The following is a 13,412-nucleotide window of genomic DNA, read 5'->3' on the forward strand; positions in this document are numbered from 1 at the left end:
CTCTGTTGCTCGACTGCTAAAACTCTGACTCAGGCCCTCATTCTCTCCCGTCTTGATTACTGTAACCTCCTGCTGTCCGGCCTTCCTGCCTCTCACCTGTCTCCCTTACAATCTATCCTAAACGCTGCTGCCAGAATCACTCTGCTCTTTCCTAGATCTGTCTCAGCATCTCCCCTCATGAAATCCCTCTTCTGGCTTCCGATCAAATCTCGCATCTCACACTCTATTCTCCTCCTCACTTTTAAAACTTTACACTCTTCTGCCCCTCCTTACATCTCAGCTCTAATTTCTCGCTATGCACCATCCCGACTCTTGCGTTCTTCTCAAGGATGTCTTCTTTCTACCCCCTTTGTATCTAAAGCCCTCTCCCGCCTTAAACCTTTTTCACTGACTGCCCCACACCTCTGGAATGCCCTTCCCCTCAGTACCCGACTAGCACCCTCTCTATCCACCTTTAAGACCCACCTTAAGACACACTTGCTTAAAGAAGCATATGAATAGCACTGTGGATTATAATGGACACATGATACATAAAGCTTGGCCCCCTGCAGACGCACTTACCAGAACTCCCGCCTACTGTCTCTGTACGTTCTCCCTACCTACCAATTAGACTGTAAGCTCCTCGGAGCAGGGACTCCTCTTCCTTAATGTTACTTTTATGTCTGAAGCACTTACTCCCATGACCTGTTATTTATATTATCTGTTATTTATTTGGTTACCACGTGTATTACTACTGTGAAGCGCTATGTACATTTATGGTGCTATATAAATAAAGACATACATACATACATACATACATACATATACACTGTATACATATACACAGAGATACAGATACAGAGATATATATATATATATATATATATATATATATATATATATATATATATATATATATACACACACACATACATACTCCGCATACATACACACATGTACACAGATAAACAGATTTATACACACTGCATACACACAGATATACAGATACAGTATATACACACATATGGGGGTTCAATTTGAGCTTGTAGGTGTTCTGTATGTTATATAGACACATATACACAGATATATACGCACTGCATACACACAGATATACAGATACAGTATATACACACATATACACAGATATATACACACTGCATACACACAGATATACAGATACAGTATATACACACATATACACAGATATATACACACTGCATACACAGAGATATACAGATACAGTATACACACACATATACACAGATATATACACACTGCATACACACAGATATACAGATACAGTATATACACAGATATATATACACACTTCATACACACAGATATACAGATACAGTATATACACACATACACAGATACAGTATATACACACTGCATACACACAGATATACAGATACAGTATATACGCAGTCTGGACAGACTTACTTTGTTCTGTGAGGGAAGTTACTGGACCAGAACTGACACTCCAGGCCAGACTTGGTCACGCTGACGTTCCCTCTGTAATTTGCGCCATCTCCCCATGCGCAGTCACCTGTCAATAGCAGCAGCACAGTGTGAGCAGGGACATTGTTCTGCAGAACATCGCACCTGCAGCTACACTACATTATTAGAGATCCTGCAGAGCGTTGCATCCTCAGCACCTCCAGCTTTAGCAGTAGCCTGCACTAACACCTGTCTTATAACCGGCAGAGCCTCACACCGCTATGCATACCGCAGAGCTAATAAATAACCCTGCAGAGCGTCACATTGAGCACACCGTGCTGATAGTGATGTGGATCAGGGCTCTGCGTGAATGCACGCGCAGTATACACCTGTAAATAAGTTACGGAGTACCTCTCAGATACAGGACGGATGGCGGGCTCTCTGTGCGCACGCGAGCAATAAGGAATAGTAATGACACATAGTAACATTGGACGATCTTAGGTCACCTTTCAAGCATAGATCGAGGATCTGCCGGGTTTTCTTCTTCTCCGGCTCACATGCTGTGGGTGAGACAAGAGTTACACACAGCACAGGGTCAGGGCTCTGATTCCTACTGTTCTATCTGCTGGGAAGCTGCCTGCCCCAAGCTCAGGAATAACCGCACCCTATAACTCCTCCTATTATCCCATATAACTGCACCCTATAACTCCTCCTATTAACCCATATAACCGCACCCTATAACTCCTCCTATTATCCCATAAAACCGCACCCTATAACTCCTCCTATTAACCCATATAACCGCTCCCTATAACTCCTCCTATTATCCCATAAAACCGCACCCTATAACTCCTCCTATTAACCCATATAACCGCTCCCTATAACTCCTCCTATTATCCCATATAACCGCACCCTATAACTCCTCCTATTAACCCATATAACCGCACCCTATAACTCCTCCTATTATCCCATATAACCGCACCTTATAACTCCTCCTATTAACCCATATAACCCCTCCCTCCAACACCTATTATCCCATATAACCGCACCCTATAATTCCTCCTATTAACCCATATAACCCCTCCCTCCAACACCTCCTATTACCCCATATAACCGCTCCCTATAACTCCTCCTATTAACCCATATAACCGCACCCTATAACTCCTCCTATTACCCCATATAACCGCTCCCTATAACTCCTCCTATTACCCCATATAATTGCTCCCTATAACTCCTCCTATTACCCCATATAATTGCTCCCTATACCTCCTCCTATTACCCCATATAATTGCTCCCTATAACTCCTCCTATTACCCCATATAACCCCTCCCTATAACTTCTTCCTATTACTCATATAACCGCACCCTCTAACTCCTCCTATTACCCCATATAACCGCACCCTATAACTCCTTCTATTACCCCATATAACCGCACCCTATAACTCCTCCTATTACCCCATATAACCCCTCCCTATAACTCCTCCTATTAACCCATATAACCGCACCCTATAACTCCTCCTATTACCCCATATAACCGCTCCCTATAACTCCTCCTATTACCCCATATAATTGCTCCCTATAACTCCTCCTATTACCCCATATAATTGCTCCCTATACCTCCTCCTATTACCCCATATAATTGCTCCCTATAACTCCTCCTATTACCCCATATAACCGCTCCCTATAACTTCTTCCTATTACTCATATAACCGCACCCTCTAACTCCTCCTATTACCCCATATAACCGCACCCTATAACTCCTCCTATTACCCCATATAACCGCACCCTATAACTCCTCCTATTACCCCATATAACCGCACCCTATAACTCCTCCTATTACCCCATATAACCCCTCCCTATAACTCCTCCTATTAACCCATATAACCGCACCCTATAACTCCTCCTATTACCCCATATAACCGCTCCCTATAACTCCTCCTATTACCCCATATAATTGCTCCCTATAACTCCTCCTATTACCCCATATAATTGCTCCCTATACCTCCTCCTATTACCCCATATAATTGCTCCCTATAACTCCTCCTATTACCCCATATAATTGCTCCCTATACCTCCTCCTATTACCCCATATAACCTCTCCCTATAACTCCTCCTATTACCCCATATACCCCCTCCCTATAACTCCTCCTATTACTCATATAACCGCACCCTCTAACTCCTCCTATTACCCCATATAACCGCACCCTATAACTCCTTCTATTACCCCATATAACCGCACCCTATAACTCCTCCTATTACCCCATATAACCCCTCCCTATAACTCCTCCTATTAACCCATATAACCGCACCCTATAACTCCTCCTATTACCCCATATAACCGCTCCCTATAACTCCTCCTATTACCCCATATAATTGCTCCCTATAACTCCTCCTATTACCCCATATAATTGCTCCCTATACCTCCTCCTATTACCCCATATAATTGCTCCCTATAACTCCTCCTATTACCCCATATAACCGCACCCTATAACTCCTCCTATTACCCCATATAACCGCACCCTATAACTCCTCCTATTACCCCATATAACCGCACCCTATAACTCCTCCTATTACCCCATATAACCCCTCCCTATAACTCCTCCTATTACCCCATATAACCGCTCTCAGGAGCCTGAGCCGTGGCGGATAGGAAGAAATAGGAAGAAATAGGAAGAAATAGGAAGATATGATACATGATATTGCTGTTACACGTGAGCCTGAGCCGTGGCCTGAGCCGTGGCCGATAGGAAGATATGATACATGATATTGCTGTTACACGTGAGCCTGAGCCGTGGCCTGAGCCGTGGCCTGAGCCGTGACGGATAGGAAGAAATAGGAAGATATGATACATGATATTGCTGTTACACGTGAGCCTGAGCCGTGGCCTGAGCCGTGGCGGATAGGAAGAAATAGGAAGATATGATACATGATATTGCTGTTACACGTGAGCCTGAGCCGTGGCCTGAGCCGTGGCCTGAGCCGTGACGGATAGGAAGAAATAGGAAGATATGATACATGATATTGCTGTTACACGTGAGCCTGAGCCGTGGCCTGAGCCGTGGCGGATAGGAAGAAATAGGAAGATATGATACATGATATTGCTGTTACACGTGAGCCTGAGCCGTGGCCTGAGCCGTGGCGGATAGGAAGAAATAGGAAGATATGATACATGATATTGCTGTTACACGTGAGCCTGAGCCGTGGCCTGAGCCGTGGCCTTGGCGATTCCGATTTTTCCTTTGCACACAGAATTTGAAAAAGATCTGGGGGCACAAACTGAACCCGACAATAATTGCGAGCCGAGAACCTCACAGCCGGGCCACATGTACAGGACACGCCGAATTGTCCCACAGTGGCCAAAAGGCCGTGGCGATTTGTCCCAGATGGGTCTAGGACAGTTTGCCGCGGCCATTTGGCCGTCAGGACAGTTCACCTATGAAGATGACCCAGGGAGTCTAGCGGATTCCGGGCCATTTTGGGAATTGCTGATAACTGCAACCTAGGACCTTAACCCTAACTAAACCCCTAACCCCTATCCTAACCCCAATATTCCTAACCCCAATATTCCTGACCTTAACCCTAACTAAACCCCTAACCCCTATCCTAACCCCAATATTCCTAACCCCAATATTCCTGACCTTAACCCTAACTAAACCCCTAACCCCTATCCTAACCCCAATATTCCTAACCCCAATATTCCTGACCTTAACCCCTAACCCTAATATTCCTACCCTTAACCCTAATATTCCTGACCTTAATTTCTAACCCTAATATTCCTGACCTTAACCCCTAACCCTAATATTCCTGACCTTAACCCCTAACCCTAATATTCCTGACCTTAACCCCTAACCCTAATATTCCTGACCTTAACCCCTAACCCTAATATTCCTGACCTTAACCCCTAAGCCTAATATTCCTGACCTTAACCCCTAACCCTAATATTCCTGACCTTAACTCCTAACCCTAATATTCCTGACCTTAACCCCTAACCCTAATATTCCTGACCTTAACCCCTAACCCTAATATTCCTACCCTTAACCCCTAACCCTAATATTCCTGACCTTAACCCCTAACCCTAATATTCCTGACCTTAACCCCTAACCCTAATATTCCTGACCTTAACCCCTAATCATAATCCGAACATTAACACCTAATGCTAATTATTCCTAACGTTAACCCCCAATCCCTCATTTTAACCCCTAACCCCCAAGCCAAACCTTAATATCTAACCATAATATTCTGAACCTCAACCCTGAAAAACCTAAACCCTGCGGTGAAACGGCGGTGGCAAATTGTCCCGTTCCTTATTTAATATGGACAGAGCTCTGTCACGGGATCAGCAAACAGGGAGAAAAATATAACTCACCTCTGTACCGCATCCAGAAGATGTTCTGTAACACATGAAAAGAAACATATAATATATATATATATATAGCAAATGGAAATATTACTGTATGCTCATTTGCATGTCTTGGACAGGTCTGCAACCCCGCCTTTCATTTCCCAGAATCCTTTACTGCAGTGGAAGCACTGTATGCTAGGTCAGCTTTTCCCAAATGGTGGCTCGCGACCCGGCACCGGGCCACGGAACCAAAATTGCCGGGTCGCAGCGAGCCTGGCTGCGAGGCTGGCCCCCGCTCAAGTAAAAAAAATGGCGGCGATTCCCCCGCGGTCCCGCGCGCATGCGCAGGGCAAGCAGGGCTCGCTCCACCCCCCCCCCCCCGTGCTCCACCACCCCCCCCCCGCTCCACCACCCCCCCTGCTCCAGTCACTCACATCCGTCGCTGCCTGTAATTCACTGTGTGTGTCTGTGTGTGTATAGGGGAGAGTGTGTATGTGTATCAGTATCAGTGTGTGTGTGTGTATCAGTGTCTGTGTGTGTGTATCAGTGGCTGTGTGTGTGTATATCAGTATGTGTGTGTATCAGTATCAGTGTGTGTGTATCAGTGTCTGTGTGTCAGTGTGTTTGTGTGTGTCAGTGGCGGCGTGTGTGTCAGTGGCTGCGTGTGTGTCAGTGGCTGCGTGTGTGTCAGCGGCTGCGTGTGTGTCAGTGGCTGCGTGTGTGTGTATCAGTGGCTGTGTCTGTGTGTGTGTGTGTATCAGTGGCTGTGTGTGTGTCTGTGCAGGCCAGCAGTGGCTGTGTCTGTGTGGGTGTCTGTGCGTGGTCAGTGGCTGTGTTGGTCTGTCTGTGTGAGTGTCTGTAGGTCAGTGACTGTGAGCGTCTGTGCAGGTCAGAGAGAGAATGGGGGGGATTGGGAGAATATATGAAATCTGTATGGACATTCATAACTGTTTTATTTTACCTATAGGCCAGTATAGGTGATAACATTTTTAGTGGGTCACGAAGGAGAAGTTCAAAAATAACCGGGTCACGGAAAAAAAAGTGTGGGAAACGCTGCTGTGCTAGGTGATAATGGTGAAAGGCGCAGGGTTGCAGACCTGTCTAAGACATGTGAATGTGCTCACAAGTGATATTCTTTATTGGCTATATGCTAACGGTGGAGGGTTTTTTCCGCGTTTTTCACCCACCATAATGTACATACATACATACATACATACATACATACATACATACATACATACATACATACATACAGAGAGAGAGAGAGAGATCATTGCACCGAGACAAAGGTATCAACACCTGCACCCTATCAAACAGTGAACTGGGAAACACACACACACACACACACACACACACACACACACACACACACACCCTCCCCCCACCCCCCACCCCCCACCTGCTGCTTTATCACTGACATTCTGAAGTCTGTGCTCTCAGCTCTATGCTGCACAGCGGAGGGTGAATAGGCAGTGTGCTCAGTGCTGTGTGCCTGCGCTGTGATAGTGCTGTGTGTGCCTGCGCTGTGATAGTGCTGTGTGTGTGCCTGCGCTGTGATAATGCTGTGTGTGCCTGCGCTGTGATAGTGCTGTGTGTGTGCCTGCGCTGTGATAGTGCTGTGTGTGTGCCTGCGCTGTGATAGTGCTGTGTGTGCCTGCGCTGTGATAGTGCTGTGTGTGTGCCTGCGCTGTGATAGTGCTGTGTGTGCCTGCGCTGTGATAGTGCTGTGTGTGTGACTGCGCTGTGATAGTGCTGTGTGTGCCTGCGCTGTGATAGTGCTGTGTGTGTGCCTGCGCTGTGATAATGCTGTGTGTGCCTGCGCTGTGATAGTGCTGTGTGTGTGCCTGCGCTGTGATAGTGCTGTGTGTGTGCCTGCGCTGTGATAGTGCTGTGTGTGCCTGCGCTGTGATAGTGCTGTGTGTGTGCCTGCGCTGTGATAGTGCTGTGTGTGCCTGCGCTGTGATAGTGCTGTGTGTGTGACTGCGCTGTGATAGTGCTGTGTGTGCCTGCGCTGTGATAGTGCTGTGTGTGCCTGCACTGTGATAGTGCTGTGTGTGCCTGTGCTGTGATAGTGCTGTGTGTGTGCCTGCGCTGTGATAGTGCTGTGTGTGTGCCTGCGCTGTGATAGTGCTGTGTGTGCCTGCGCTGTGATAGTGCTGTGTGTGTGCCTGCGCTGTGATAGTGCTGTGTGTGCCTGCGCTGTGATAGTGCTGTGTGTGCCTGCGCTGTGATAGTGCTGTGTGTGTGCCTGTGCTGTGATAGTGCTGTGTGTGTGCCTGCGCTGTGATAGTGCTGTGTGTGTGCCTGCGCTGTGATAATGCTGTGTGTGCCTGCGCTGTGATAGTGCTGTGTGTGTGCCTGCGCTGTGATAGTGCTGTGTGTGTGCCTGCGCTGTGATAGTGCTGTGTGTGCCTGCGCTGTGATAGTGCTGTGTGTGTGCCTGCGCTGTGATAGTGCTGTGTGTGCCTGCGCTGTGATAGTGCTGTGTGTGTGCCTGCGCTGTGATAATGCTGTGTGTGCCTGCGCTGTGATAGTGCTGTGTGTGTGCCTGCGCTGTGATAGTGCTGTGTGTGTGCCTGCGCTGTGATAGTGCTGTGTGTGCCTGCGCTGTGATAGTGCTGTGTGTGTGCCTGCGCTGTGATAGTGCTGTGTGTGTGCCTGCGCTGTGATAGTGCTGTGTGTGTGACTGCGCTGTGATAGTGCTGTGTGTGCCTGCGCTGTGATAGTGCTGTGTGTGCCTGCGCTGTGATAGTGCTGTGTGTGCCTGTGCTGTGATAGTGCTGTGTGTGTGCCTGCGCTGTGATAGTGCTGTGTGTGCCTGCGCTGTGATAGTGCTGTGTGTGCCTGCGCTGTGATAGTGCTGTGTGTGGCTGCGCTGTGATAGTGCTGTGTGTGGCTGCGCTGTGATAGTGCTGTGTGTGTGCCTGCGCTGTGATAGTGCTGTGTGTGCCTGCGCTGTGATAGTGCTGTGTGTGTGCCTGTGCTGTGATAGTGCTGTGTGTGTGCCTGCGCTGTGATAGTGCTGTGTGTGCCTGCGCTGTGATAGTGCTGTGTGTGCCTGCGCTGTGATAGTGCTGTGTGTGCCTGCGCTGTGATAGTGCTGTGTGTGCCTGCGCTGTGATAGTGCTGTGTGTGCCTGCGCTGTGATAGTGCTGTGTGTGCCTGCGCTGTGATAGTGCTGTGTGTGCCTGCGCTGTGATAGTGCTGTGTGTGCCTGCGCTGTGATAGTGCTGTGTGTGCCTGCGCTGTGATAGTGCTGTGTGTGCCTGCGCTGCGATAGTACTGTGTGTGTGCCTGCGCTGTGATAACGCTGTGTGTGCCTGCGCTGTGATAGTGCTGTGTGTGTGCCTGCGCTGTGATAGTGCTGTGTGTGTGCCTGCGCTGTGATAGTACTGTGTGTGTGCCTGCGCTGTGATAGTGCTGTGTGTGTGCCTGCGCTGTGATAGTGCTGTGTGTGGCTGCGCTGTGATAGTGCTGTGTGTGTGCCTGCGCTGTGATAGTGCTGTGTGTGGCTGCGCTGTGATAGTGCTGTGTGTGTGCCTGCGCTGTGATAGTGCTGTGTGTGCCTGCGCTGTGATAGTGCTGTGTGTGCCTGCGCTGTGATAGTGCTGTGTGTGCCTGTGCTGTGATAGTGCTGTGTGTGTGCCTGCGCTGTGATAGTGCTGTGTGTGTGCCTGCGCTGTGATAGTGCTGTGTGTGCCTGCGCTGTGATAGTGCTGTGTGTGCCTGCGCTGCGATAGTACTGTGTGTGTGCCTGCGCTGTGATAGTGCTGTGTGTGGCTGCGCTGTGATAGTGCTGTGTGTGTGCCTGCGCTGTGATAGTGCTGTGTGTGTGCCTGCGCTGTGATAGTGCTGTGTGTGTGCCTGCGCTGTGATAGTGCTGTGTGTGTGCCTGCGCTGTGATAGTGCTGTGTGTGTGCCTGCGCTGTGATAGTGCTGTGTGTGTGCCTGCGCTGTGATAGTGCTGTGTGTGTGCCTGCGCTGTGATAGTGCTGTGTGTGCCTGCGCTGTGATAGTGCTGTGTGTGCCTGCGCTGTGATAGTGCTGTGTGTGTGCCTGCGCTGTGATAGTGCTGTGTGTGCCTGCGCTGTGATAGTGCTGTGTGTGTGCCTGCGCTGTGATAGTGCTGTGTGTGCCTGCGCTGTGATAGCGCTGTGTGTGTGCCTGCGCTGTGATAGTGCTGTGTGTGCCTGCGCTGTGATAGTGCTGTGTGTGCCTGCGCTGTGATAGTGCTGTGTGTGTGCCTGCGCTGTGATAGTGCTGTGTGTGCCTGCGCTGTGATAGTGCTGTGTGTGTGCCTGCGCTGTGATAGTGCTGTGTGTGTGCCTGCGCTGTGATAGTGCTGTGTGTGGCTGCGCTGTGATAGTGCTGTGTGTGTGCCTGCGCTGTGATAGTGCTGTGTGTGTGCTTGCGCTGTGATAGTGCTGTGTGTGCCTGCGCTGTGATAGTGCTGTGTGTGTGCCTGCGCTGTGATAGTGCTGTGTGTGTGCCTGCGCTGTGATAGTGCTGTGTGTGTGCCTGCGCTGCGATAGTGCTGTGATAGTGCTGTGTGTGCCTGTGCTGTGATAGTACTGTGTGTGTGCCTGCGCTGTGATAGTGCTGTGTGTGTGCCTGCGCTGTGATAGTGCTGTGTGTGTGCCTGCGCTGTGATAGTGCTGTGTGTGCCTGCGCTGTGATAGTGCTGTGTGTGTGCCTGCGCTGTGATAGTGCTGTGTGTGTGCCTGCGCTGTGATAGTGCTGTGTGTGCCTGCGCTGTGATAGTGCTGTGTGTGCCTGCGCTGTGATAGTGCTGTGATAGTGCTGTGTGTGCCTGCGCTGTGATAGTGCTGTGTGTGTGCCTGCGCTGTGATAGTGCTGTGTGTGCCTGCGCTGTGATAGTGCTGTGTGTGCCTGCGCTGTGATAGTGCTGTGTGTGCCTGCGCTGTGATAGTGCTGTGTGTGCCTGCGCTGTGATAGTGCTGTGTGTGCCTGCGCTGTGATAGTGCTGTGTGTGTGCCTGCGCTGTGATAGTGCTGTGTGTGTGCCTGCGCTGTGATAGTGCTGTGTGTGTGCCTGCGCTGTGATAGTGCTGTGTCTGTGCCTGCGCTGTGATAGTGCTGTGTCTGTGCCTGCGCTGTGATAGTGCTGTGTGTGTGCCTGCGCTGTGATAGTGCTGTGTGTGCCTGCGCTGTGATAGTGCTGTGTGTGCCTGCGCTGTGATAGTGCTGTGTGTGTGCCTGCGCTGTGATAGTGCTGTGTCTGTGCCTGCGCTGTGATAGTGCTGTGTCTGTGCCTGCGCTGTGATAGTGCTGTGTGTGCCTGCGCTGTGATAGTGCTGTGTGTGCCTGCGCTGTGATAGTGCTGTGTGTGTGCCTGCGCTGTAATAGTGCTGTGTGTGCCTGCGCTGTGATAGTGCTGTGTGTGCCTGCGCTGTGATAGTGCTGTGTGTGCCTGCGCTGTGATAGTGCTGTGTGTGTGCCTGCGCTGTGATAGTGCTGTGTGTGCCTGCGCTGTGATAGTGCTGTGTGTGCCTGCGCTGTGATAGTGCTGTGTGTGTGCCTGCGCTGCGATAGTGCTGTGTGTGTGCCTGCGCTGTGATAGTGCTGTGTGTGCCTGCGCTGTGATAGTGCTGTGTGTGTGCCTGCGCTGTGATAGTGCTGTGTGTGTGCCTGAGCTGTGATAGTGCTGTGTGTGCCTGCGCTGTGATAGTGCTGTGTGTGTGTGCCTGCGCTGTGATAGTGCTGTGTGTGCCTGCGCTGTGATAGTGCTGTGTGTGTGTGCCTGCGCTGTGATAGTGCTGTGTGTGTGCCTGCGCTGTGATAGTGCTGTGTGTGCCTGCGCTGTGATAGTGCTGTGTGTGTGTGCCTGCGCTGTGATAGTGCTGTGTGTGTGCCTGCGCTGTGATAGTGCTGTGTGTGCCTGCGCTGTGATAGTGCTGTGTGTGCCTGCGCTGTGATAGTGCTGTGTGTGTGCCTGCGCTGTGATAGTGCTGTGTGTGCCTGCGCTGTGATAGTGCTGTGTGTGTGCCTGCGCTGTGATAGTGCTGTGTGTGTGCCTGCGCTGTGATAGTGCTGTGTGTGTGCCTGCCCTGTGATAGTGCTGTGTGTGTACCTGCGCTGTGATAGTGCTGTGTGTGCCTGCGCTGTGATAGTGCTGTGTGTGTGCCTGCACTGTGATAGTGCTGTGTGTGTGCCTGCGCTGTGATAGTGCTGTGTGTGCCTGCGCTGTGATAGTGCTGTGTGTGTGCCTGCGCTGTGATAGTGCTGTGTGTGTGCCTGCGCTGTGATAGTGCTGTGTGTGTGCCTGCGCTGCGATAGTGCTGTGTGTGTGCCTGCGCTGTGATAGTGCTGTGTGTGTGCCTGCGCTGTGATAGTGCTGTGTGTGTGCCTGCGCTGTGATAGTGCTGTGTGTGTGCCTGCGCTGTGATAGTGCTGTGTGTGTGCCTGCGCTGTGATAGTGCTGTGTGTGCCTGCGCTGTGATAGTGCTGTGTGTGCCTGCGCTGTGATAGTGCTGTGTGTGCCTGCGCTGTCATAGTGCTGTGTGTGCCTGCGCTGTGATAGTGCTGTGTGTGCCTGCGCTGTGATAACGCTGTGTGTGTGCCTGCGCTGTGATAGTGCTGTGTGTGCCTGCGCTGTGATAGTGCTGTGTGTGTGCCTGCGCTGTGATAGTGCTGTGTGTGCCTGCGCTGTGATAGTGCTGTGATACTGCTGTGTGTGCCTGCGCTGTGATAATGCTGTGTGTGTGCCTGCGCTGTGATAGTGCTGTGTGTGCCTGCGCTGTGATAGTGCTGTGTGTGCCTGCGCTGTGATAGTGCTGTGTGTGTGCCTGCGCTGTGATAGTGCTGTGTGTGCCTGCGCTGTGATAGTGCTGTGTGTGTGCCTGCGCTGTGATAGTGCTGTGTGTGCCTGCGCTGTGATAGTGCTGTGTGTGCCTGCGCTGTGATAGTGCTGTGTGTGCCTGCGCTGTGATAGTGCTGTATGTGCCTGCGCTGTGATAGTGCTGTGTGTGTGCCTGCGCTGTGATAGTGCTGTGTGTGCCTGCGCTGTGATAGTGCTGTGTGTGTGCCTGCGCTGTGATAGTGCTGTGTGTGTGCCTGCGTTGTGATAGTGCTGTGTGTGTGCCTGCGCTGTCATAGTGCTGTGTGTGTGCCTGCGCTGTCATAGTGCTGTGTGTGTGCCTGCGCTGTGATAGTGCTGTGTGTGCCTGCGCTGTGATAGTGCTGTGTGTGTGCCTGCGCTGTGATAGTGCTGTGTGTGTGCCTGCGCTGTGATAGTGCTGTGTGTGTGCCTGCGCTGTGATAGTGCTGTGTGTGCCTGCGCTGTGATAGTGCTGTGTGTGCCTGCGCTGTGATAGTGCTGTGTGTGTGCCTGCGCTGTGATAGTGCTGTGTGTGTGCCTGCGCTGTGATAGTGCTGTGTGTGTGCCTGCGCTGTGATAGTGCTGTGTGTGTGCCTGCGCTGTGATAGTGCTGTCTGTGTGCCTGCGCTGTGATAGTGCTGTGTGTGTGCCTGCGCTGTGATAGTGCTGGTTGTGTGCCTGCGCTGTGATAGTGCTGTGTGTGCCTGCGCTGTGATAGTGCTGTGTGTGCCTGCGCTGTGATAGTGCTGTGTGTGTGCCTGCGCTGTGATAGTGCTGTGTGTGGCTGCGCTGTGATAGTGCTGTGTGTGTGCCTACGC

At 50.8% G+C, this 13,412-nt stretch overlaps 1 protein-coding gene across 1 annotated transcript in view; it reads right to left on the minus strand.

Annotated features, from left to right (window-relative positions):
- The window catches only part of F2 (coagulation factor II, thrombin), a gene marked incomplete at its 5' end in the record, with an annotated part of 49,678 nt that extends 43,813 nt beyond the window's left edge, over window positions 1-5,865 (minus strand). Inside the window, 3 exon segments of the mRNA XM_075583802.1 lie at window positions 1,423-1,523; window positions 1,921-1,979; window positions 5,782-5,865. Of these exon segments, the coding sequence (XP_075439917.1) occupies window positions 1,423-1,523; window positions 1,921-1,979; window positions 5,782-5,865 (244 nt within the window).
- Window positions 5,866-13,412: the final 7,547 nt, after the last annotated feature.

The sequence above is a fragment of the Ascaphus truei genome, unplaced genomic scaffold (genome assembly GCF_040206685.1).
Source record: "Ascaphus truei isolate aAscTru1 unplaced genomic scaffold, aAscTru1.hap1 HAP1_SCAFFOLD_380, whole genome shotgun sequence".
NCBI classification, from domain to species: domain Eukaryota; kingdom Metazoa; phylum Chordata; class Amphibia; order Anura; family Ascaphidae; genus Ascaphus; species Ascaphus truei.